Raw genomic sequence first — 24,233 nt, 5'->3', positions numbered from 1 at the left:
AGACAAATCCTGTCATTTTTCTGCCCAGGACACCACTGTGGATTCCCACTTCATTCAGAGCAAAGGCCAAGCCTTCCAATGATCTACGACATTCCCATGATCTGGCCTCCCTTTGCCTACACAATTGCATCTCTACTATTCTCCCACCAGGTCCATTCAGCTCTGGTGACACTGTCCTTCTCCCTGCTCCCTAAGCGTGTCGAGCAGGCTTACCCCTCATGGCTTTTGAACTGGTTCATTCTTCTGCCTAGTAAAGCTTTCCCCTCAGATATTCTGGTGGTTGAGTCCCTCACTTCCTGCAATTTTTTGCTCAGAAATTACCCTCTGAGTTAGGCCTACCCGATGACATTTTTTTTTAAAAGGCAACCACCAACCCCAGTGCTCCAGGCACTAGAAGCTCCTCATCTACCTCTGCTCTCTTTTCTCCCCTACAGCTTTCATCTTTTCTAGTATGGGGCTCAAGTTACTGATTTATAACATTTGTGTTTTGTTTTCTGCCTCCTCCCACTGGGACCAGGGGAGCAGAGCTCACGCTGTCTCTTTTGGTCACATGGGATACTATGACACAAATCTGACAATATCAGAAACTTAATGTTTATTGAACAAGTGAGTTAGGCATTCTGTCAGGATCATATCTGTGGTGACATTTTCTTGGTCAGTATTCTGCAGGTGTTTTCTACTCTTTCCCTAAGTTTTCTTAAAGTATCTTTGTATTGACTGTGTGATACTTCTTTTAAAATTATTAATAACTGGATTACATGAGCATCTTCAGTGCTGTTTCTCGTGGGTTTGTGTGTGTCCTAGGGTGATATATGGTATAGTGGTGGCAGAGGCAGAGGTTGGCTGCAGAAGGAAGAGGCAGGGTAAAGCTTTGGCCTGTGGCTTTCCATTATTCAAAATTCCTCAACTTCTCTGCTGCCATGATTGAATGCTCCCTGCAAATACAGCTCCACATGCCTCTTGGACCCCAGAAACACAGGCAATAAAAGCAGAAACAGACAAATGAGATTCTATCAAGCTAAGACCTATTGTGAATGGCATCAATCTTAGCAGTTCTTTCTCAGCTGTGGCATTGCCTATGTATACAAAGGCTGTTGATTTTTGTGCATTAATTTTATATCCTGCTACTTTTCCAAACTCTTCTATGAGTTCCAATAGTCTCTTAGTAGAGTTCTTTGGATCCCCTAAATAAAGAATCATATCTGCTGCAAAGAGGGATAATTTGACTTCTCCCTTCCCAATTTGTATTCCTTTAATTTCTTTTTCTTGCCTGATGGCTCTGGCTAAAACTTCCAGAACTATATTGAATAGCAGTGGTGAGAGTGGGCATCCCTGTCTGGTACCAGATCTCAATGGAAATCTTCCGACTTCTCCCCATTCAATATGATGTTGGCCGTGGATTTTTCATAAATTGCTTTGATTGTGTTGAGGAATGTTCCTTCTATACCCAATTTGCTTAGAGTTTTCATCATGAAAGGGTGTTGAATTTTATCGAATGCTTTCTCTGCATTGAAATAATCATATGGTTTTTCTTCTGCAGTTTGTTAATGTGGTGTATCACATTGATTGATTTGCAAACATTGAACCATCCCTGCATACAAGACTTAAGAGCAGGCTTGGCAAGGCAGAAGAAAGAATATCTGAACTAGAAGACAAATCTTTGGAAATCTTACAGTCAGACCAAAAAAATTAGGAAATGAAAAACTGTGTTGGAGATTTAGGGGATACTATCAAATGACCTGATATGGGTCGTAGGAGTTTCTAAAGGTGTGGAAAGAGAGAATATATGCTATTTAAAAGCAATGTTAAGGGATCTAAAGAGAGATACAGACTCCAAAACAATAGTAAAGGGAGACTGCAACACCCTCCTTTCATCAATGGACAGAACAACCAGACAGAAAATCAACAAAGAAACAGCTAATCGACACTGACTTGAAATGTTCACCTGAGTGGTAGGTGGGCTCTGGGCCCAGTGTGGCAGACATTTGCTCATTTGTGGCTCCCAGTGTATTGGGAGCACTAAATGGATGTTACTATGCTGCCTGTATAATCCAATGTAGAAGTCTTAACTTATAAGCAGACTACGTTAAATTCCTAGTATTAATTGAAATATTTTGTTAATTTATGAAGATGTGTGTACACTTGATTTGCTTCTAATATACTAAGGTTGAAATAAATGACTAAATGAACCTAACAACTGATATCTTTAGAACTTTTCACCCCACAGCTGCAGAATACATATTTTTCTCATCAGTGCATGGAATTTTCTCTAGGATTGATCACATGCTATGCCATAAAGCAGATCTCAGCAAATTCAAAAAATAGAAATCTTATCACGTATCTTCTCTGACCATAATGCAATGAAGTTGGAAATCAACAATTTAAGAATCTCTAGATCATATGCAAACACATGGAGACTGAACATCATGCTCCTGAATGAACAGTGGGTCATAGAAGAAATCAAAAGAGACATCAAAAATTTCTGCAAACTAATGAAGATGACAACACAACATCAAAACTTATGGGATACAGCAGAAGCGGCAGTAAGAGGGAAAGTTATGGCAATTGTGTATATATGAAGAAATTGGAAAGGTATCAAATAAATGAATGCATCTCAAGGACCTAGAGAAACAACAAGCCAAACCCAAAATTAGTAGGAGGAAAGAAATAATTAGAGAAGAAATAAACAAAATTGAAACAAAATGTACAAGAGATCAGTAAAATGAAGTGCTGGTTTTTTGAAAAAAAAAAAAATACACAAAATTGGCCAGCGCCGTGGCTCACTAGGCTAATCCTCCACCTGTGGCTCCAGCACCCCGGGTTCTAGTCCCAGTTGGGGCGCTGGTTCTGTCCCGGTTGCTCCTCCTCCAGTCCACACACACAATAGCTAAGGTATGGAATCAACCCAGATGTCCATCAATTGTTGACTGGATAAAGAAATTATGGTAAACATACACTACAGAATATCAGTCAGCTGTAAAAATAAATGAAATCCTGTTTTTTGCAACAAGATGAATGCAACCTGAAACTGCTATACTAGTGAAATAAGCCAGTGCCCAACAGACAGACACCATGTGTTTTCCCTGATTCAAAGTAACTAATAGAGTACCTGAAATGTAATGTGTTGGAGTGGAATAGACATTTTGCGATTCTATGTTTGTTTATAGCCCTTGTCTCTTCTGTTGTTTTTCCTTTTCTTAATACTATTTGTTGAACTCTTTTACTTAGTGTAGGGTTAAGCATATGATCAGTAAGTAAGCTGGAAATAGATCTTTGTAAAAATTAAGAGTGGGAATGGGAGAGAGAGGAGGAAGAAGGGTTGGAGCTTGGGTGGGAGGGAGGGTGGGGGGCAGTGTCACTATGTTCCTAAATCTGTATATATGAAATAAACGAAACTTGTATAACTTAACTAAAATTTTTAAAAAATTTAAAAACCACAATGAGGTATCCTCTCACTCCAATTAGAATGATTAAAATCCAAGATTCAAAGCAAATGTTGGAGAGGTAGTGGAGAAAACAGTACCCTATTACACTGTTGGTAGTAATGCCAATTATAACAGTCATTATGGAAGACAGTATGGAATTTCCCTAGAAATTAAAAATAATTCTAAATAATTCTAAATTCAGTTAAGTAAAACAACATTTTTCTATACTCCATTTTCAAATTTAATATTAAAATTTCATTTCAATTAAGCTATTATTATTAAAATGAAAAATGGACACTTATATTTACATAATAAACATTAAACTTTAGAAGTAATAAAACCACCAAATTAAAAATGTTTCTTGTAGTACATGAAGCTGTGACTGATATTAATAAACTGACATAAGTTCAAATAATCAGGCTGTAGTTAAAGCTGTATAAAATTGCAAAATGTTATAGCCATACAAAGGATGAAGGGTGATTTTAAAAGTTACGTCTGTAAAAACACAAATTAAGTGGTTATAATAGTGCCACATAATGGCACCATGATTAAAGAAAATATTGCCATCAAAAGTACTAAAATACAAGTAAGTGCTGTCACCTACCCGGCCGTAGTCATAGAAGCCATCACAAATTATGTCACTGGATGACAAATAGCCAGTCTGGCTGTATTTCAGCGAGAGGTTATTGTTGAGCAGCTTGTTGTAAGCTACCTCACTGAATTTATTTTTTCGACTTACTGATAGATTAATTTCTTCAAGGATATCTAAAGCTCTGTCAATAAAAGTAAAAAATCTTATTTAGTTTACACAAGCACTCCCCGTTGAGTTCTCAACTGTATACTTCTTAATCCTTTTTTGTTTTATTTAATAAGATTCATTTTCGATTATCTTTATATACAGAAGATCAACTTAGTATATACTAAGCAAAGATTTCAACAGACTGCACCCACACAACCACACAAGATACAGAGTATCAATCCAACATGAAGGCGTTACTATTATGAATGTATATGCACCTAATTACAGGGCACCTGGCTACTTGGAAGAATTACTAAAGGACTTAAAAGGGAGATATAGACTCAAATACAATAGTAACAGGGGACTTCAACACCCCACTCTCACCAATGGACAGATCGACCAGACAGAAAATCAACAAGGAAACAACAGAGTTAATTGACGCTGTAGACCAAACAGACCTCGTAGATATCTTCAGAGCCTTCCACCCCACAGCCAGAGTTCACGTTTCTCCCCAGTACTTATTAATCCTGAATGAAGAACTGATGTGCATATTTCCCCTATCCTTTTAGCGTGAGCAACACGGAGAGGAAAATGAATCAGCTCTTTTTGAGACCCTGTGTACTGTCTCACAGCTGAATGCTTTCAGAAAAAAAAATCATTTTTTTTCACTTGAAGCAAAATTAATATTGGACCCCAATTTTTCAGCTAACCAGGCAAAATACACTAAGATGTATGTAAATCAGTACAGTAAACCTGCTTATGGAACATTAAAACCCTATTTGCTGACACTCTAAAGGCCACTAAGTCCCTTGCTGTTTCTAAGGACATCAGATGGCAATGAACTTGCGCACATTTGCCGTTCTGGTGAACAGATGTGAGCGAATGGGAGGAGAGAAAAATAGGGTAAGTCCTGGCCAACCCAGTTCAACCTTGAAGTTGAGAGACAAGCAGGACTGTGTGTGCCGGGAGCAGAGAAAAGTAAGAGCGAAGCATTTATCAAGGAGATGATTTCATACAGGGCATTCAGTGAGCTCGGGCCAGGGCTGGGAAGAGCAGGCATATCCTGGCCTGCAGGCCATCCTCAGAGCACAGGACTGAGCCGTCCGCGAGCGGTAGTGCAGGCTCTGCACCCGAAGAGGACGCTCCTCCACGTTCTGCTTTCCCGGAACCAAGCGCTGTGGTGGGCATCCACTCACCCGAGCCTGCACAACTCGGTGGCTGTGAGTTCATCGTTGGCGCACACCGCCACCGCCCAGCTGGCATGCCTTCTGACTTCTGCGTTGTCCGAGCGCAGGAGCTCTACCACGGGCTCCAACCCACCAGCATTTCTTAACTGTAAAGCAGAAACCAAAATTTGATGCATTAAACGCTTCAGCTTTTAACCAGCTCATTATTGGATGGATGAAAGGTTTTAGCTGTGTAAAATTGTTTTAGTCTCTGTCTTTAGTTACAATTATTAAATTCGGCAGGGATTAGGGAGAAATTTTTCCAAACCCCAATGAATAGGAGCTCACTTTGTCTTTATGGAGGGGCCCAGCTGCAAGCTGCAGATCTCCTGGGAGATAAAGACCTGCAAAACTGTCACCCTCCAGGCGAGCTCAGGGACACCATAAAGGATGTTAGACGCCAAAATGCAGGGCTGATCTTATGCAGTGGGTCAAGCTGCCACCTGGGACCCTAGCATCCTGTATGAGTGCTGGCTCCAGTCCCAGATGCTCCACTTTCAACCCAGCTCCCTGCTAATGTGCCTGGGAAAGCAGCCGAGGCCTCTGCTACCCACATGGGAGACCCAGATAAAGCTCCTGGCTCCCTCTCTGGCTAGGTCCAGGCCTTGCTGCTGGCGCCATTTGTGGAATGAAGTAGTAGATGGAAGCTCTTGCTGTCTCTCCCTCTCTCTGTAATTGACTTTCAAACAGAGAATTTTTTTTAAAGAGTTATTTATTTTACATGAAAGACAAACACAGAGAGAAGGAGAGGCAGAGAGAGAGAGAGAGAGAGAGAGGTCTTCTATCCACTGGCTCACTCCTTGAAACCAGGAGCCAGCAGCTTCTTCTGGGTCTCCCACTCGGGTGCAGGGGCCCAAGGCCTTGGGCCATCTTCTGCTGCTTTCCCAGGCCATAGCAGAGAGCTGCATGGGAAGTGGAGCAGCCGGGTCTTGAACCGGCGTCCATATGGGATGCCAGCACTGCAGGTGGCGGCTTTACCCAAGCGCCGGCCCCTGTAATTGACTTTTCAAATAAATAAGTACATAGAAAAAAAAAAAGCCAAAATCCAAGACAAGGTGGGCAATGTGCCTTACCTCCCCAGCTCCCAGGACAGAACCTGATAAGACCACCTGCTGCAGGTGCTCTCATCACCACATCCCTGAGCCACGGAAGCCAACAATAGGGCGGCCATACTAACAAACTCTGTCCCAAGAAGAACAGCCACCCTTCACCTTCCCAACCCCAAGGGTGGCCTCCTGCCCTGCCCCATGGCCCTGGGGGACCTCCGTAAAGTTTACTACTCCAGTAGTAATTTGGAATAGTAATTTAAGTAGAAGGGAAGGAAGAAGGGAAGGAGAGAGACAGAGAGAAAGCAGCACAGTAATAGAAGAAGGGCACATGGTTTTACAGAGACTGGGGAAGGAGCTTGTCTTCTCCCTGCCTGCCTGCGGGATGCTCTATTTCTTCACTTTGCTCCTGAATATGGCTGTGCCAGCTTAAATGGCACATTTCAATGACCTTGAACTGTCTACTCCCCCCCCCCCCCACATCTACTCCTTTACTTTCCTGAAAACTAACCACCCTTTTGAATTTTGCTTTCCTCACCTGGTTTACGTGTACTCTGCATGTCTAAACAATGCAGAGTTTAGCTTTGCATATTGCTTAACACAAACAAACACATTACATGGATTTTTTTTTTTTAATTCTAGAGACAGAGAGAGACAGTGATCTGCCATTTGCTAGTTCTCTTCCCAAATGCCTGGGAGCCAGACCTGCATTCAGGTCTCCTGGGTAGATGGCAGGACCCAAGTACTTGAGCTGGGACTCCAACTCAGGCACTCTGATATGGGGTGCTTTCCTAACTGTTGGAGCATCTGGCCCCTGGCATTGCATAATCTTGGATGTCATAAAAGTGATTCTTTGGATTCTTATAGTTATAGTTCATTTGTTTTTATTGACTTAGGATCCCACTTTATGAATACTCATATGTTTCAATTAATTTATCTAATCACTTAATAGTCGGACAATTGATTTATTTATGCTTGTTTAGAGATTATAAACAATGCCTTCTCATACACAGAAGCAAGAGTTTTTTTTTTTTTTTTTTTTTTTTTTTAGGTATAGACAGAAAAAAAATTGCTGGATTATAGGGTATCCTCATATCTTTGCTAGAAAAAGTCAGTTTTCCAGTGTTGGAATAATTTTGAAAGGTTTCAATGATAAGTAAGTTCAAATACTTGACAATGTTTTAAATAATTAACCCACTGGTATGTACTGGTACTGAACAGAAAAATGAAGAACAAATGTTACTGTCACTCTCACCTCTGTCCGGGCCTCGACGTCACAGGCAGTCGCAGCCACAGTGAGAGCCGCTCTGCTCTGCACCACGGTGTTGGCGGAGCGAAGAGGGTTGACGATGGCCTGCATGACGCCTCGGCTCTGCACGGCCCCGCGCAGGGGCTCCTGCAGGGCCATGTTCGTTAACACTGTGGCAGCATTGGCAATGGCTCCATCTCGTTTACTGGACAGGATGTTTATTAATGAATCGATGCCATCAGCTTCAGCAGCAGCACTGGGCAAATGAAGTGATTCGGCTGAGTTTAAGAAACAGTCTTTGGAGCATATAACCAGGCTTTTAAAACAAATGAATTCCAAAACACAATTTTAGAAATAAATGAATTTGCCCTTGAGGAACCCGGAATTGAGTACTGGTGACTTAAATAGAGTCTGGGAAAATCTCAGATGTGCATGGATCTAACTGATCCTTTTCCTGCTTCTACAACTTTTAATTATAGGAAACTATCAACAACTACTTCTTAGAAATCCTACTGCACTGCTAATTTTTTACTTAGTGATTAGATAAGAAACTTTTATTCACAGAACTATTAAAATGCTCCTGATTGGTAGGAACACAAAACCATAAACAGGAGGAATAAGCAAGCACGGGAATTCATGACTTGAGCTATATTTTTTTAGCCCATATTTCCCTTCTTCAAATTAGGTTGCTAATTGTAGTCACAGGTTAACATATTTGAAACCAGCAAATCATTTTGCATGTGAATGTTGCTTTTAACTACTAAACATCAAAGATCATCGTCATGATATTGACAGACAAGCACATATATGTATGAGTACTATACGTATACTATGTTGTTAAAATTCCTATTTCTGGTATGAAGAGACTACAGTTATCCATTAATACATAAACTTTTTTTTTCATGATTATAAAAAATAAATTTAAGTATATGATACTTTTTCTAGTTTTTGCTATTTAATTGTTTTATAAACTCACAAACAATAAAAATAAAAATTAAAGCATTTTAATGAGTGGCACATTATTTTATTATATTCCTTAATTTAGGAGTTATTTCAAATAAGAGATATTCTAAGCAATATGATATACAGAACATCCTGGTTTCAAATGAAGAGTCCAAATTATTTGCTAAAGATTCATTTAAATCACAGTAATAGAAGTCATTTAGAAAATAAAAATATTCAAAACTCCAATAACATGAGCATCTCTTTTAAGTTTATATTTGACGCTGGTTTTCATTTTGGATCATATTAATAAAACAAAATTGAAAAAAATGAGGCTATTTGAGTTAGTCTTACTCTGTATTCTGATAGATTAAATTTAATTTGGTATGAGCACTTAAATTTGCTGATTGGGCAGGAGAACTGGTGATCTCAAAGATAGAAATAATGACAATTATCCATCAAAGAGCAGATAGCCAAATATAGTTAAGGAGCTTGGTAGCTCCTGGTGAAAGGAAACTGTGATTGTGGCACAAAACTGACTTTCAGGAAGTGAATGACAGGAATTGGACAGAAATGGAATGAGTCAAGGAGGCAGCCCTGGAGACCTAGGGGTCAAGTGGGGTTAACCTGAAGGATCATCTCCCAGCCCTGGCTTAAACTAACCCCTCCCGTCAAGCACACTTTGCTGACACCTAGTTCTGCTATACCATTCTCTGATCTTTGGCATACAGCTAACCTTCCTTGTGGTATTGATGTGCTGTAACTAGGTAGCTGGTTGAGGTCTGAGTTGGCTAGAAGTCCCTGATAGCCCCATGCTATCCCTCCACCTGTCGATCAAGATGCTCCCTTTCCCAGAATGTACCTGTTTCATCCAGAAGAGGTGGATGCCACAAAAACACGGACAGTAAGTTCCACGTGGAATTTATGGAGGTATGAAATTCCCAGGTGGCTTCATGCATGTGGAGGCGCCACTCCCTACTTCATAAAAGAGGCCACCAACCAGTGCCTTCTCTTTTGCTGAGGACCATGGCTGGAGGTACTATTCAGGTGCTCTCTGGCTCTCCCACCCCCTTCTCCCATGGGGAAGTCTTCTGGTCCGTTCATGATAGGCATTTCTATGTGCGGCAGCCCACACTCAAATGTGAATGTATGTTTTCTCTCTGACTCTTAAGTACATCCTGTTCCTATTACTGCACCTTTGTAAATTATCTTTGTGTGAGACAAGAGCCTGGACTAGAAATTAAAAAATGCCCATACCCACAACAATATCTTCCACTATTTCTCTTGGAGGATATCCCTTAAAATTAAACTTTGGTTATATGACATGTAACTAAAATTTACTTATATAAAAGTATTGGAAAGGCTTACATTGTATTCTGATAGCAGAAGGGACAGCATTTAATTTTTCTCTTCTAGGTGATAAAATATACACCCTTAAGATAATTTCACATTTAATTATCTCTCCTAGTATTAATTGGTATGGTGGTCAATTAGTTTATGAGCAGGGGAAAATTTAGAGGTTCTAATACATTAATTAATCAGAATCTTCTCATATGTTTGCTTTCATATTTTTGTGGTCCAGATACTGAATTTAAAAAAATAGCTGCCAACAAGACTTCTAAATTATGTATATTTTCTAATTAATACATAATTAAAAATTGTCAAAACTCTTTTTCTCTTTGACTTGTTTTTCAAGCACTTAAAGCAATCAACTCCTTTTATTGAAATACTTGGTATTTAAAAATAATTATACATGCCCTTGCCCAAATACCTAACTTCTTTGCTGCTTAGTGGTTGTTTCCTTTCACAATGTTTACTTTAAAAAAAAAAAACTTGGAGAATTAAGAAATAGCATATAATGGAACTATTTCAATCGCATCTATGATAGAATCCAAAAAACTATTTTAAATAGAGGCTAGCATTGTGGTGTAGTGAGTAAAGTTGCCTCTATGACGTCCATATCCCATATGAGCACCGGTTCAAGGCCCAGCTGATCCACTTCTGATCTAGCTTTCTGATAATGTCTTGGGATAAGTAGCAGAAGATGGTCCAAGTGTGTGGACCCTGCTGCCCACAGGAGAACCTGGAAGAAGCTCCTGGCTCCTGGCTTTGGTCTGACCCAGCCCAGCCACTGCAGCCATCAAGAGAGTGAACCATGAGATGGAAGATCTCTCTTTCTCTCTCTTTCTCTGTTAACTCTGACTTTCAAGTAAAATAATTCTTTAAAAAGTACTTATGTAAGTGCTTACCATTAAATTCTCAGGCTGTCTTTGTATATATCAAGGAATCTTAGCTTAGTGAAATAAGCCAGATTCACAAAGAGAAATATCACATTTTCTCTGATTTGTAGAAGCTAATATACATTTTTCAAATCCTTAATATGTATGAGTGAAAGTGACATCCTGGGATTTGATTATTGCTTATAGTCTTTGTATATATTTCTGCTGAATAGTGGTCTTTCTACTTTTTACTCATTGAACTCTTCATTTAATGGAACATTCAGCCTGTGAGTATAAATATATTATTACAAAAATTAGAAGAGAAATGAAGGAGGTGGAAGGGGAAGTATCATCATATTATAATTGTATCTATGAACTACTTGAAACCTGCTGTTTACTGTTTATATTAATTTTCTTAATTGACAGGCAGAGTTATAGACAGAGAGAGACAGAGAGAAAAGTCTTCCTTCCATTGGTTCACCCCCCAAATGGCTGCTACGGCCAGCGCGCTGCGCCGATCCGAAGCCAGGAGCCAAGTGCTTCCTCCTGGTCTCCCATGTGGATGCAGGGCCCAAACACTTGGGCCATCCTCCACTGCACTCCCGGACCACAGCAGAGAGCTGGCCTGGAAGAAGAGCAGCCGGGACTAGAACGGGTGCCCATATGGGATGCCAGCGCTGCAGGCAGAGGATTAACCAAGTGAGCCACGGCGCCAGCCCCACTGTTTATATTAATTTAAAATTAATAAATAAAAAGAATAAATTCCCCCAAACTGTTTTTCTTATTAAAAGCTAAGAAAAATTGGGTCATTGAAATGTAGAGATTTGCATCAGATGTGCCTGGTTTCTTAGCCTTTCTGCTTTGACTTAGCGTCTTTCTTTCTCCTAGATGTAGGCATATTTTGCCTTGGTTAATTTATATCTCTACTTTCTGCTCTTTTATTTGCTCTTTATGGAGACAAATGGAAGTACATAAAAATATATCTGCTTAACATCATCTAAGATTTGGGCTGGCATTGTGGCATAGCCACTTAAGCTGCCCAACATGCCCTGTGGGCTCTGGGTAAAGCCATGGATGCTCTACCTCTGATCCAGCTCCCTGATAATGCTCCTGGGGAAGCAGCAGAGGATGGTCCACCCATGTGGGAGACCCGGATGGAGTCCCAGGTTTCTGGCTGTGGCCCTGACCAGCCCCGGCGTTGTGGCCATTTGGGGAGTGGACCAGCAGATGGAAGATCTCTTTTTCTGTCTCTTCCTGTCTTTATCTAACCCTGCCTTTCAAATAAATAAATAAACCTTGGAAGGAAGGAAGGAAGGAAGGAAGGAAGGAAGGAAGGAAGGAAGGAAGGAAGGAAGGAAAAGAAAGAAAGAAAGAAAGAAAGAAAGAAAGAAAGAAAGAAAGAAAGAAAGAAAGAAAGAGAGAGAAAAGGGAAAAGGGAAAAGGAAGGATGCACCCAGGAATAAAGCCATGGTAAATAGGAAGCCTAATTTTTCTAAAATAAAAATAAAAAAAATAAGACACCAGAGAAAACAGTACATAGTGGAAAAAAGATTTTAGTACATTGAATATAAAAGTCTGCACAGAAAGACAAACCACACACTCCCTATTGAGAACAATTTGCAGCATATGTGTATATCTGTCCATAATTTGCTATGTGCAGCTCCATTGAAGTCCAAAAACAATAACTGAGACTAAATCATTATGATGGAAAGTCAAAATCATGTTTTTTTACTTTTACTTTTATTTTTATTTGAAAAGCAGGATGAGAGAGAGAGAGAGAGAGAGAGAGTCCTTCCATCTGTTTGTTCACTGGTCAAATGGCTGCAATGGCCAGTACTGGGCCAGGCTGAAGCCAGGAGCCCAGAACCCCATCTGGGTCTCCCACATGGGTGGTCAGGGCCTGAGTACTTGGGCCATTTCCCACTGTTTTCCCAGGCACCTTAACAGGGAGCTGGATCAGAAGTGGAGTAACCAGAACTTGAACTGGCACTCATGAAGCTGGCATCACAGACGGTGTCTTAACTTGCTGTGCCACAATGGACCCCCAAACTCATATTCTTACTTCAAAAACTAACTTCATGAACTTTTTTTCTTTTTTAAAATTTAAGGTATATAAATTTCATGTATTTCCTACATACAGAAACAGGCACACAGTGATACTTCCCACCCTCCCCTCCTGCCCACGCTACCACCCTTCCTTCTCCTCCCTCTCCTATTCCCATTCTTAATTTTTACAAACATCTATTTTCAATTAATTGTATACCCCTACAACTAACCCTAAACTAAGTAAAGAGTTCAACAAATAGTATGAAGAAAAAAACACTGTTCCTCAACAAGGACTGTAAATAATCATTGAATATCAAAATGTCACACTCTTATAGATTACATTTTAGGTACCCTATTAATTACCATGGTTTAGTGAAAACATACGGTATTTGTCTTTTCGGGACTGACTTATTTCACTAAATATATATAATATTATACATAAATAAATATATATAATATATATAATGGTTTCCAGTTGCATCCATTTTGTTGTAAAAGACAGGATATCATTTTTATTACTGTATAATATATTATTCCATAGTGAATATATACCATAATTTATTTCTCCAGTAACCAGTTGAGAATTTTTAGTTTAACATTGATTTTGTTTACCTCAAACCCTGGACATTCTATTTTTCTCTGTAATATGTACACAAGCTGAAGGCTATCATATTTTAAAAGCATAATTTCTTAAATACTATGTGATTATGCGACAAAAGTCAATCTGCTTTGTTATAAAATCCAGAATTAGGTACAAATGTTTTCACAATAATTTTACTTGATAGTCATAGAGGGAGAGAAGAGGAGAGGGGAGAAGACCAGAGGGGGGAGAAAGAGAGAGAGAGAGAGAGAGAGAGAGAGAGAGAGAGAGAGATCTTCTATCTGCTACTTCACTCCCCAGATGACCACAATGGCCAGGGCTGGGCTGGGCCAGGTGGAACCCAGGAGCCAGGAACTTCTTTCTGGCCTTCCACATGGGTGGCAGGGGCCCAAACACCCAAACATATGGGCCATCTTCTGCTGCTTTTCCCAGGCCATTAGCAGGGAGCTGGATTGGTAGTGGAGCAGCCAGAACACAAACTGGTGCCTGTAGGGTAATGGCTGCACACAGGGGTGGCTTTACCTGCTACACTGCAATGCCACCCCCTAAAAATACTTCTGATCATTGCTATCATTAGTCTGCATCCAGATGGAGTTTAATCAAAAGTTTACAATGTAAACTGAAAAACAATAAGCAACATATATAGGAATGTATACAAACATTTGTCTATATCATTTCATATATGTAAATAGGAGACAAGTTTGACAGATCATTGTATTTAATGTATTGCACCTTTAAACTCATCTTCTGATTCCATTTTTTCACATACTTTTTAAAGTTCCTTCATACACATTCAAGAGTAAAAATCAACTCTACAGAAACTTTGATAGCAATGAGATTTAAGTTTGTGTTGCTCTAGTGTATCATATGTATCTTATATGTTTATATAACATCAGATAGTCACTATCTAGCACTCCAGCTATTCGCAATCAGTATAATGAATGTAAGAAAGCATTTTGAAATGACTGCAGCTTAAAAAAGGACAAACACAAACACAGCAACTGCTAACCACACAAACAGGATATTAGCTTTTTAAAAGCCTCAACAGGGGCCGGTGCTGTGGTGCAGCGTGTTAAAGCCCTAGCCTGAAGCTCCAGCATCCCATATGGGCGCCAGTTCTAGTCCCAGTTGCTCCACTTCCAATACAGCTCTCTGCCATGGCCTGGGAAATCAGTAGAAGATGGCCCAAGTCCTTGGGCCCCTGCACCCATGTGGGAAACCTGGAAGAAGCTCCTGGCTCCTGGCTTCGGAAGGCGCAGCTCTGGTCATTTCAGTCATTTGGGAGTGAACCAGCAGATGGAAGACCTCTCTCTGTGTCTCTACCTCTCTCTGTAACTCTGTCTTTCAAATAAATAAAATAAATGTTTAAAAAAAAACTCAACAATAAAATCCTCTCATATGGGATGCTAACTTGCTGCAATGTGGGTCTCATGAAAAATAAATTTTTATACCCCATCCGTAGACTATACTTTGGGGAACACTCACAGATTCACTTAAATAAGTAATTCTGTCACTGAGAATAATGTTGTTAAAGATTTATTTATTTATTTGAAAGTCAGAGTTACACAGAGAGAGTCAGAGAGAGAGAGAGAGAGAGTCTTTCATCCGTTGGTTCACTCCCTAATTGGCCGCAACAGCTGGGGCTGTGCCTAACCGAAGCCAGGAGCCAGGAGCTTCTTCCGGGTCTCCCACATGGGTGCAGTAGAAAATGGGTGTCATTTTCTACTGCTTTCCCAGGCAACAGCAGAGAGCTGGATCAGAAGTGGAGCAGCTGGGCCTCAAACCGGCGCCCATATGAGATATTAGCACTGCAGGCAGTGGCTTTACCCGGTATGCCACAATGCTGGTCCCTGAGAATAATTTTTATCCAAGAAACACAGGCCATAGAAATAATCCAACAAGATTTACAAAATAAAAATTTAGTTTTCTTCTTCAGATGAAATGCAAACTCATGGAATAAGCTTGATGTATAGTTTGGAATTAATGATAAAGTTTTGCTGTTATTATCTTTGTTACATAAGGGTTTTGATAAAGTAAAATGTTTCAGTCCCCACTCTGATTCCCATTCAGAATTCCATTCTAGATTTCTGATGGTGCACACCCGGGTGGGAGTAGGTGATATCTCAAGTGCTTGGGTTCCTGCCGCAGATATGGAATGCCTGGATTTAGTTACCGGCTCCTGGCTTCTGTACGGCCTAGCCTTCTGTACGGCATTTGATGAATGAGCCAGTGGATGTCTCTCCTCCTCTATCATTCTGCCTTTCAAATAAGTAAAAATAAATAAATAAGTTTGAAAAAGGAAAATGGTTTCAGAAAAGTTCTATTTTCTCTCCTAACAATGAAGGTAACTGTGGTTTCCTACTGACCCTAATTGGTAGTTTATAAATGGAGGAAGTTGGGAAAAGGACAGAAAAAATAATACAAGAGTTGCACCGTATTTTAATGAAATTCATGTTAATTTAACATGAAGCACTCCCCAGTGTAACTAAAATAATATTTTAAAACATTATTGAAGGAAATTAAGCTGAAAATTTTTATTATTTCAAAAATTAAAAATTTTCACATTTCCCAAAAGTATTATAAATTAAAAAATGTCAGAGAATTTCAGTGTACCAAAAGGATATCTGTCTAAATTAGCTAAATGAATTACATTTTTATCTAAAAGTTATAATTGCTTGTTTGTTTCCACTTTCTTTTTTATTTTTTTTTAATTTATTTGACAGGTAGAGTTATAGACAGTGAAAGAGAGATGGAGAGAAAGGTCTTCCTTCTGTTGGTTCACTCCCCAGATGGCCACTATGGTTGGCACTGTGCCAATCTGAAGCCAGGAGCCAGGTGCTTCTTTCTGGTCTCCCATGTGGATTCAGGCACCCAAGCACTTGGGCCATCCTCCACTGCCCTCCTAGGCCACAGCAGAGAGCTGGACTGGAAGAGGAGCAACCGGGACTAGAACCTGGGGCCCATATGGGATGCTGGTGCTGCAGGTGGAGGATTAACCAAGTGAGCCACGGCGCTGGCCCCTGTTTCCACTTTCAACTATTCCTTCATATAGGGACTTTTTTTTAAAAAATATTCTCACTTTTAATTTATTCGCTTAAAATAACTTTCCTTTCCCCTCCTTTCATTTTCGATGAGTGAATCTGGCTATTTTTGTCCTTATACTATGCCTTTAAATGGTTATTTTATTCTTATTACTTTTCAATATTTTACTCATTTTAAGTAAACATTTTCCTGCAGACAATAATGGGTGAAAAGTGTCAATTAAATATTGTTATAGATAAGCCTCCACTGTTGCTTCTGAGGTTGAATTGATATGGTGTAACCAGTTAGTTAAAAATTTAGGTGAGTTGGACTCTTGTCTTTGCAAACTGGTGCTGTCTCTTTAACTGTTTGTTTGATATGTCCATGTTCCCAGGATGCATTTGTTGCATCTGGGACCAGGGTGCACACTCACACCCCACCTGAGTTGTATATCTGATTGGGGTATCATTCCCTTCCTTTATAAAAAGAGGTAGAGGTACTTGTAAGTGCCACTCTCGTTTTCTCTCTTTCCACCCTGGTCTTGGATAGACCTCTCCCACTCAGAGGTTCTGTTTTTGGTTTTTTCCTCCCTCCCTTGTTTACGGGCAACTCTTTGGCCCACTCATGTTGGGCATTTCTGCATGGGGTGGCCCACACTCATGTGTGAATGTGTATTTATTTCCTCACTGCTAAATAAATCCTGTTCCTATTTGTACACAATACTAGTCTCTGCTTAGTGTTTTTACTTCTATGGGAGACAAGAACCTGTATTGGAAATTAATGTATTCATTGCCCACAAAAATTATGTAAAAACAAACAACAGTGATGGTTACTGTCTACTTTAAGTTATGTGTAATGGCCAATGTCAAATAATTTTTGTGTGTTTTACACTGTCCTTTTCTTTTTGTCTATATTTTTAATCTAAGGCTATTTTACCCCAAATATCTACCTACTATAGGACGAGCACTGTTCCCAATGCTTGGGTTATTAACAGTGAATTAAATAAGTAGAGGTTGCTTCCTTCATGGCTGCTGGTGGTGGGCAGACAGAACATAAATAATAATGGGATAGGTGAGTTACACATTATGTTCGAAAATACTAAGCATCTGAAGAAATGGCAGCAGAGAAGGAGGATGGACAATATGCATGTGTGGGTGCAGTCTAAGCACTGTGGCAATATTAGGCCTCTTAGCCAAGGTGACATCTGAACAGAGACTTGAAGTGGGTAAGAGTGTGAGCTGCAGGCTTACTGGGACAAAGCATTCCAAGCAAGAGGGTGGTGAGTCCAAAAGACATAAGGAAAATACTACTGGAAGTCAAGAGTACTTCCAGAATATCTTCATCATTTTACTCTATATCTGACTTGTAACTATAGGAATTTGTGTTTGGTAATCTTTAAGCTACAATTTCACTAACCCATAACTTAAATATCTGGAAACTTCATATCTCCAGAACTCTCTGAGAAGCCAAATTATGCACTTAGAGGAGAGGCCTCAGGTCATTCTTTATGGCTTTTATATAACATTGACAAAGTTTGATTATCTGGTACCCAAGCTTTTTTTATTTAATAAATATAAATTTACAAAGTACAACTTTTGAATTGTTGTGGCTTTTCCCTCCATAACCTCCCTCCCACCCGCAACCATCCCATCTCGCACTCCCTCTCCCATCCCATTCTCTATCAAGATTCATTTTCAATTATCTTTATATACAGAAGATCAACTTAGTATATACTAAGTAAAGATTTCAACAGACTGCACCCACACAGATACACAAAAGAGAGAGTACTGTTTGAGTAGTAGTTTTACCGTCAATTCTCAAGCTTTTAAGACAGAAGGGATTTGATGGGAATTTTAACAGAGAGGAAGTTAGAGCCTCTCGCAGTCAGATCCACTGACAGCATGGGAGACCTGGGCTGAGCTCCAGCCCAGTTTCAACCTGGCTGAGCATTTGGGGAAGTGAACCGGGGAATGAGAGCTCACTCTCTCTGACTATGACTCAAATTAATTAACTTTTTTTAAAAAGGCCTGTGTATTTTCCTAACAAACTTGAAAACATTTTGAGAGATTTTGTAGTGATGTGGGCTAGGCAGGGAGCTGGTTAAGGAACTAAGGAACTAGCTGTCTTCTTGAGGCAGCCTTGCACTGCTAAAACCACACCCCTACAGTGTAGATCCAAAATGGCTACAGGCATGGCACACTCACTTTCTCTTGATCATGGGCTCCCCCATCAAGCACAGGACACCATGATGGCCACACGTATGCTGAGCTCCATGTGGAGATGCCACGAAACTGTCTTGGAGATCACCACTTGCACTGAACCCCATTCACCCAAATTCCAATTAGGACATTACTGCCACCCCTTAAAAGGGGTGACCAAGCTTGGGGAGGGCAGCCCCTTCTCTCTTCATGAAGGGAGGCTTCCCACACTCCTTCTGAGTATGAACTATCTCTTTAATCTCTTTAGATAAACCCTGTCCCATTCTCACACTTTATCTGTCTCTGATTTGATCCTTCTCTTATGTAAGAACTTGGAATAAATCCAGTTGGGTAGCCCCAACTCCACAGCAATAATACTGTTGAAAAACAAGCACCTGGTGACCCTATTTTCATGAGGGATCCAAAAGTATAAACCAAGACAGAACACATGAAATAATATGCAAATTATCTTGAAAATATAAACTATTAAATTCAGAACATTTCAAAGTGTGAAATAGAAGATAGTCAAAATGTTCACAGAAAATGCAATGAAAAGATGTTTATTTTGGTGCAAAATGCTTTTGAAACTGATAGTTCTTTCATAATATTTATTTTCCACAAACTTGCTGTACTGTGTTTCTTTCCTTTTTTTTTTTTTTTTTTTTGACAGGCAGAGTTAGAGAGAGAGAAAGAGAGAGAAAGGTCTTCCTTCCGTTGGTTCACCCCACAATGGCCGCTACGGCTGGCGCACCATGCTGATCCAAAGCCAGGAGCCAGGTGCTTCCTCCTGGTCTCCCATGTGGGTGCAGGGCCCAAGGACCTGGGCCATCCTCCACTGCACTCCCAGGCCACAGAAGAGAGCTGGACTGGAAGAGGAGCAACCGGAACAAAATCCAGGGCCCCAACCAGGACTAGAACCCCAGGGTGCCGGCGCTGCAGGTGGAGGATTAGCCAAGTGAGCCGCGGTGCCGGCCGTGCTGTACTGTGTTTCTGTACTTACTTTGCACTAGCAGGATTGCAAGTGGTGAGGTTTGCCAGGGCTAGAGCTGCAGCTTCCCTCACCTCTTCATTGTCACTTTTTAGCAACTGAATCAACTGTGGAATCCCTGCATAGAAAGAAACGTGACTTAAAAATGTATATCCATGTGTACTGGGACATGGTAACCTAAAGTTTTTGTTTCCTGTTTGCTTACCATGATTATTGAAAAGACGTTTGCTGCCCGAACTCTCACACATTACCGAAATAGCTTGGGAAGCAGCAATTTTAGTTCCATCACTTTCAGAACCCAAAAGGGTTACAAGACACTTTTCAACCTCTTGTTCATGAAAGAATTTTCTATTTTCAGCTTTCATAAAAGAAAGGGAAAAAATCAGAATTTTACTGCAAAACTGTGTAGGTATTACTGCTCACCCACCCAAAGTATGATAGGAAGTCAAACCATTTACTAGCTTTAGTATCAGTCTAAACTAAACAAAATCTATACCTACTAAACCTTTAGAACACAAAATTATGCAAAATGAGTCACGGATGTTGCATTTTCCCCTATTCCCTTACATGATATCAATACTATTGCAAAGAAAATTCCAAAACAAGAGGCAACTTTTCAGCTTTAGCAAAACTCATTTAACATCAATCATGTGTTGACATATATTGCTTAATATTCAAATAGACTATCTTCTCAATAAAGGCAAAATCTTATTTATTTGATAGCTGTTTTAAACACAAAACCCAAGATTTGAAGATGTATTAATTGGTGAGCTAGATGCTTAAGACTTCGGAAAACAGGCTGACACTGTGGTGCAGTGGGTTACACCGCTGCTTGGGACACTAGCATCCAGGACCAGGATGGAGGTCCTGGTTTCTGCCTTCAGCATGGCTGTGACCTGGCTGTTGTGACAATTTGGGGAGTGAACCAGCAGATCGAAGATCTCTCTCTCTCTCTCTTTCTCTGTCTCTCTTGCTTTCTGTCGCTGTGCCTTTCAAATAAATAAATAGATCTTAAAAAATAAAAATAAGAAAAAATTGCAGGTGAAGAGCAGAGAAGAAAATAAAAAAAGGTACTAAAGCATGATCCCAAGTCTCAAGAAACTTGAAGAGTCATAGTTACCTTTTATCTGAATACGCAATACATACTTAAGTAGCAAAAATTTAAACAATTTCTTGTAATCCACTTAGATAATCCAAAAATACATTAGAATAGTTTTCTTTATTTCAAAGCAGTTATGGGGCAAGCGCTGTGGTACAGCAGGTGAAGCATCCACCTGCTGTGCCAGCATCCCATGTGGGCACCGGTTTGAGTCCTAGCTGCTCCACTTCCTATCCAGCTCCCTGCTTATGTGCCCGAGAATGCAGCAGAGGATGGCTCAATTCCTTGGGCCCCTGCACCCATGTGGGAGACCCAAAATAAGCTCCTGGCTCCTGGCTTTGGCTCTGCTCAGCTCTGGCCTTTGTGACCATTTGGAGAGTGAACCGGTGGATAGAAGCTCTCTCTCTCTCTCTCTCTCTCTCTCCCTCCTTCTCTCTCTCTGTAACTCTCTCAAATAAATAAAATACATATTTAAAAAGTAAATAAAAACACAGTTATGATTCATTCAATTAGGAAACACTAAATTTGAAAGTAATGTATTTTGATATGGTTTTGTTTCTTAAGCATTATTTCTCTCCTTTAGTTTAATTTTTTGTAATTGTCAATTTATTTACCATACATTAAATATTCCCTTAAGCTAAATTGGAGCATTAACATCTAACTTCTGTTGTGTTTATTTTCAGTTTTAAATAATTTTTATTTTATGTTCTAGCTAAATCTAAAGAAGTTATTACCTATTCAAGTGTATACTAGAAAAGGTATTTAGTGCCCAAGGAGTTACCAAGACTAGTGTGGAAAGAAATAGTTTACAAATAACTCTGCTAAATTATTTATAGTTCTGGGCTGGCATTGTGGCTCACTAGGTTAATCCTCCACTGTGGCGCCGGCATCCCATATGGGCGCCGGGTTCTAGTCCTGGCTGCTCCTCTTCCAGTCCAGCTCTCTGCTGTGGCCCAGGAAGGCAGTGGAGGATGGCCCAAGTGCTTGGGCACCTGCACCCACATGGGAGACCAGGACGAAGCACCTGGCTCCTGGCTTTGGATCGTTGTAGCTCCGGCCGTAGCGACCATTTGGCGAGGCGAACCAATGGAAGGAAGACCTTTCTCTTTGTCTCACTGTCTAACTCTATCTATCAAATAAATTAAAAAAAACTTATTTACAGTTCCCCCAAGATATTTTTACAGATTTTACTTTTTATTAATAACCTTGATAAAGCTTATAAAATTGACATTCATAAAGTCATCTTTCATGATTAAAATAGAAGAATGTGTGAATGTGTTCTTAGGATGTTAATATACAAGAGGAGAATAATCTGTTAAAACAAGAATCTTTGCAAAAATTGCTGATAATAATCTAGACTATAACGTTTACATGTGGAGCTAATTCATTACTTATGCATATTTTAACTAACACCTTTTAGAATTTTTCAGAAATTAATAGCAACTTGATTTCCATTTTAAAGTTAAGATATGAGTTCTCTCTTCATTTAGTAACAATTCAAAAATTTTTCACAGGTGCACTATCAGATTCAGATGGAACCATATCCTCAAATTTTATACCATGAAATCTAGCCAGAACCGGCACAGGCTAAGTAACTTAAACCAATCATGAACCACATTATATAATGCTAATATTTTAATCCTATGTTCCTTTTTATTTAACATTAGAATCTAGGCACTCACTAATTGTGTTTCATAAAAAAACTGCAAATAACACTTAAATCTCAAGTATGTGACTCCTAAAATGTTTTAAAATATATGTAATTCTTCATAGTTTTCAGTAACTAATATCTGAAACCTGTTAAAGTGAAATGAACACTATGAGAAACGGTGACTTGATCAGCCCTTGCCCTGACTGTTGATGAACAACTTAATACGTTATCCCTCTTAGTATTTTTTTTGTTTGTTCTACTTAATACTTTTGGTTGAATACTGTAATCAATACACAGTTATTCTTAAGTGTTGAAACTTAACTGAAAAGTGATCCCTGTTAAATATAAGAGTGGGAATAAGAGAGGGAAGAGATGTGCAATTCGGGACATGCTCAAGCTGACTTCCCCAAGTGGTGGAGTTAGAAACATACCAGGGGATTCCAATTCAATCCCATCAAGGTGGCATGTACCAATGCCATCTCACTAGTCCCAGTGATCAATTTCTGTTCACAATTGATCATAATGATAGGACTAAGAGCCAAAGGGAACACATAAACAAGACTAGTGTCTGCAAATACTAACTGATAGAATAAAAAAGGGAGAGAACGATCCAACATGGGAAGCGAGATACACAGCAGAGCCATAGAATGGTAGGTGTCCTAAACAGCACTCTGGCCTCAGAATCAGCCCTTAAGGCATGCGGATCCGGCTGAAGAGCCCATGAGAGTATTTCAGGCATGGAAAGCCAAGACACTCTGGAAAAAAAAATGAACTAAATGAAAGACCTCCGGGAGTGAGATCCCAGTGGAAAGAACGGGTCATCAAAGAAGGAGGTACCTTTCTCTGAAGGGAGGAGAGAACTTCCACTTTGACCATGGCCTTGTCTAAATATGATCAGAGTCGGTGAACTCAAAAGGCTTCCATAGCCTTGGCAACTCATGACAAGAGCCCAGGGTGATTACTGATGCCATAAACAAGAGTGTCACTTTGTTAAGTCAACAACAGGAGTCACTGTGCACTTACTCCTCATGTAGGATCTCTGTCCTTAATGTGCTGTACATTGAGATTTAATGCTATAACTAGTACTCAAACAGTATTTTTCACTTTGTGTTTCTGTGTGGGAGCAAACTGTTGAAATCTTTACTTAATATATGCTAAACTGATCTTCTGTATATAAAGAGAATTGAAAATGAATCTTGATGTGAATGGAAGGGGAGAGGGAGCGGGGAAGGGGAGGGTTGCGGGTGGGAGCAAAGTTATGGGGGGGAAGCCATTGTAATCCATAAGCTGTACTTTGGAAATTTATATTCATTAAATAAAAGTTAAAAAAAAAAAAAAAAACGCGGGGAGTGTCTATAACCCAGGCAGGGAGGTGACTATTGTGAACATGGTCAGGTGAACAGAGTAAAGACATAAGTAAGTCAACAAAGTAGAAGAGAATAATCAGGCAAACAAGGAATATGCTAATCTATTCTTTAGCACTGGGCCTAGGGATGTTGGTTTTGGCCTGGTACTGTGTTTTGGTAAGTGGACAATTCTAGGGCTAGCATTGTAACACAATGGATTGGGCTGATGTTTGAGATGCCAGCATCCTGTATTGCAGGATGTGTTCAAGTCCTGGTTACACTGCTTCCAATCCAGCTCTCTACTAATGTACCTGGGAAGGCGGGAGATGACGGCCCAAGTATTTGGGCCCCTGCCACCCACGTGATTCCTGGCTCCAGACTTCAGTCTGGCCCAGTCCTGGCTGTTGTAAGCATTTGGGTAATGAATCATCAGATGG

The 24,233-nt window shown here is 39.9% G+C and overlaps 1 protein-coding gene across 4 annotated transcripts in view; it reads right to left on the bottom strand.

Annotated features, from left to right (window-relative positions):
* Window positions 1–24,233, bottom strand: part of ARMC3 (armadillo repeat containing 3) — a 96,856-nt gene that overhangs the window by 27,813 nt on the left and 44,810 nt on the right. For all 4 annotated transcript variants that reach the window (XM_051834347.3, XM_051834369.3, XM_051834379.3 and 1 more), the window contains 5 exons: window positions 19,906–20,058; window positions 19,713–19,818; window positions 7,692–7,941; window positions 5,361–5,497; window positions 4,030–4,198 (listed from right to left, as the gene is read on the bottom strand). In XM_051834347.3, the coding sequence (XP_051690307.3) occupies window positions 4,030–4,198; window positions 5,361–5,497; window positions 7,692–7,941; window positions 19,713–19,818; window positions 19,906–20,058 (815 nt within the window). The remainder of the gene's footprint in view (window positions 1–4,029; window positions 4,199–5,360; window positions 5,498–7,691; window positions 7,942–19,712; window positions 19,819–19,905; window positions 20,059–24,233) is intronic.

This window comes from Oryctolagus cuniculus, chromosome 2 (assembly GCF_051225735.1).
Source record: "Oryctolagus cuniculus isolate XC-2025 breed Fujian yellow rabbit chromosome 2, ASM5122573v1, whole genome shotgun sequence".
Classification (NCBI taxonomy): Eukaryota; Metazoa; Chordata; class Mammalia; order Lagomorpha; family Leporidae; genus Oryctolagus; species Oryctolagus cuniculus.
This window is presented reverse-complemented; position numbering and strand designations above follow the sequence as displayed.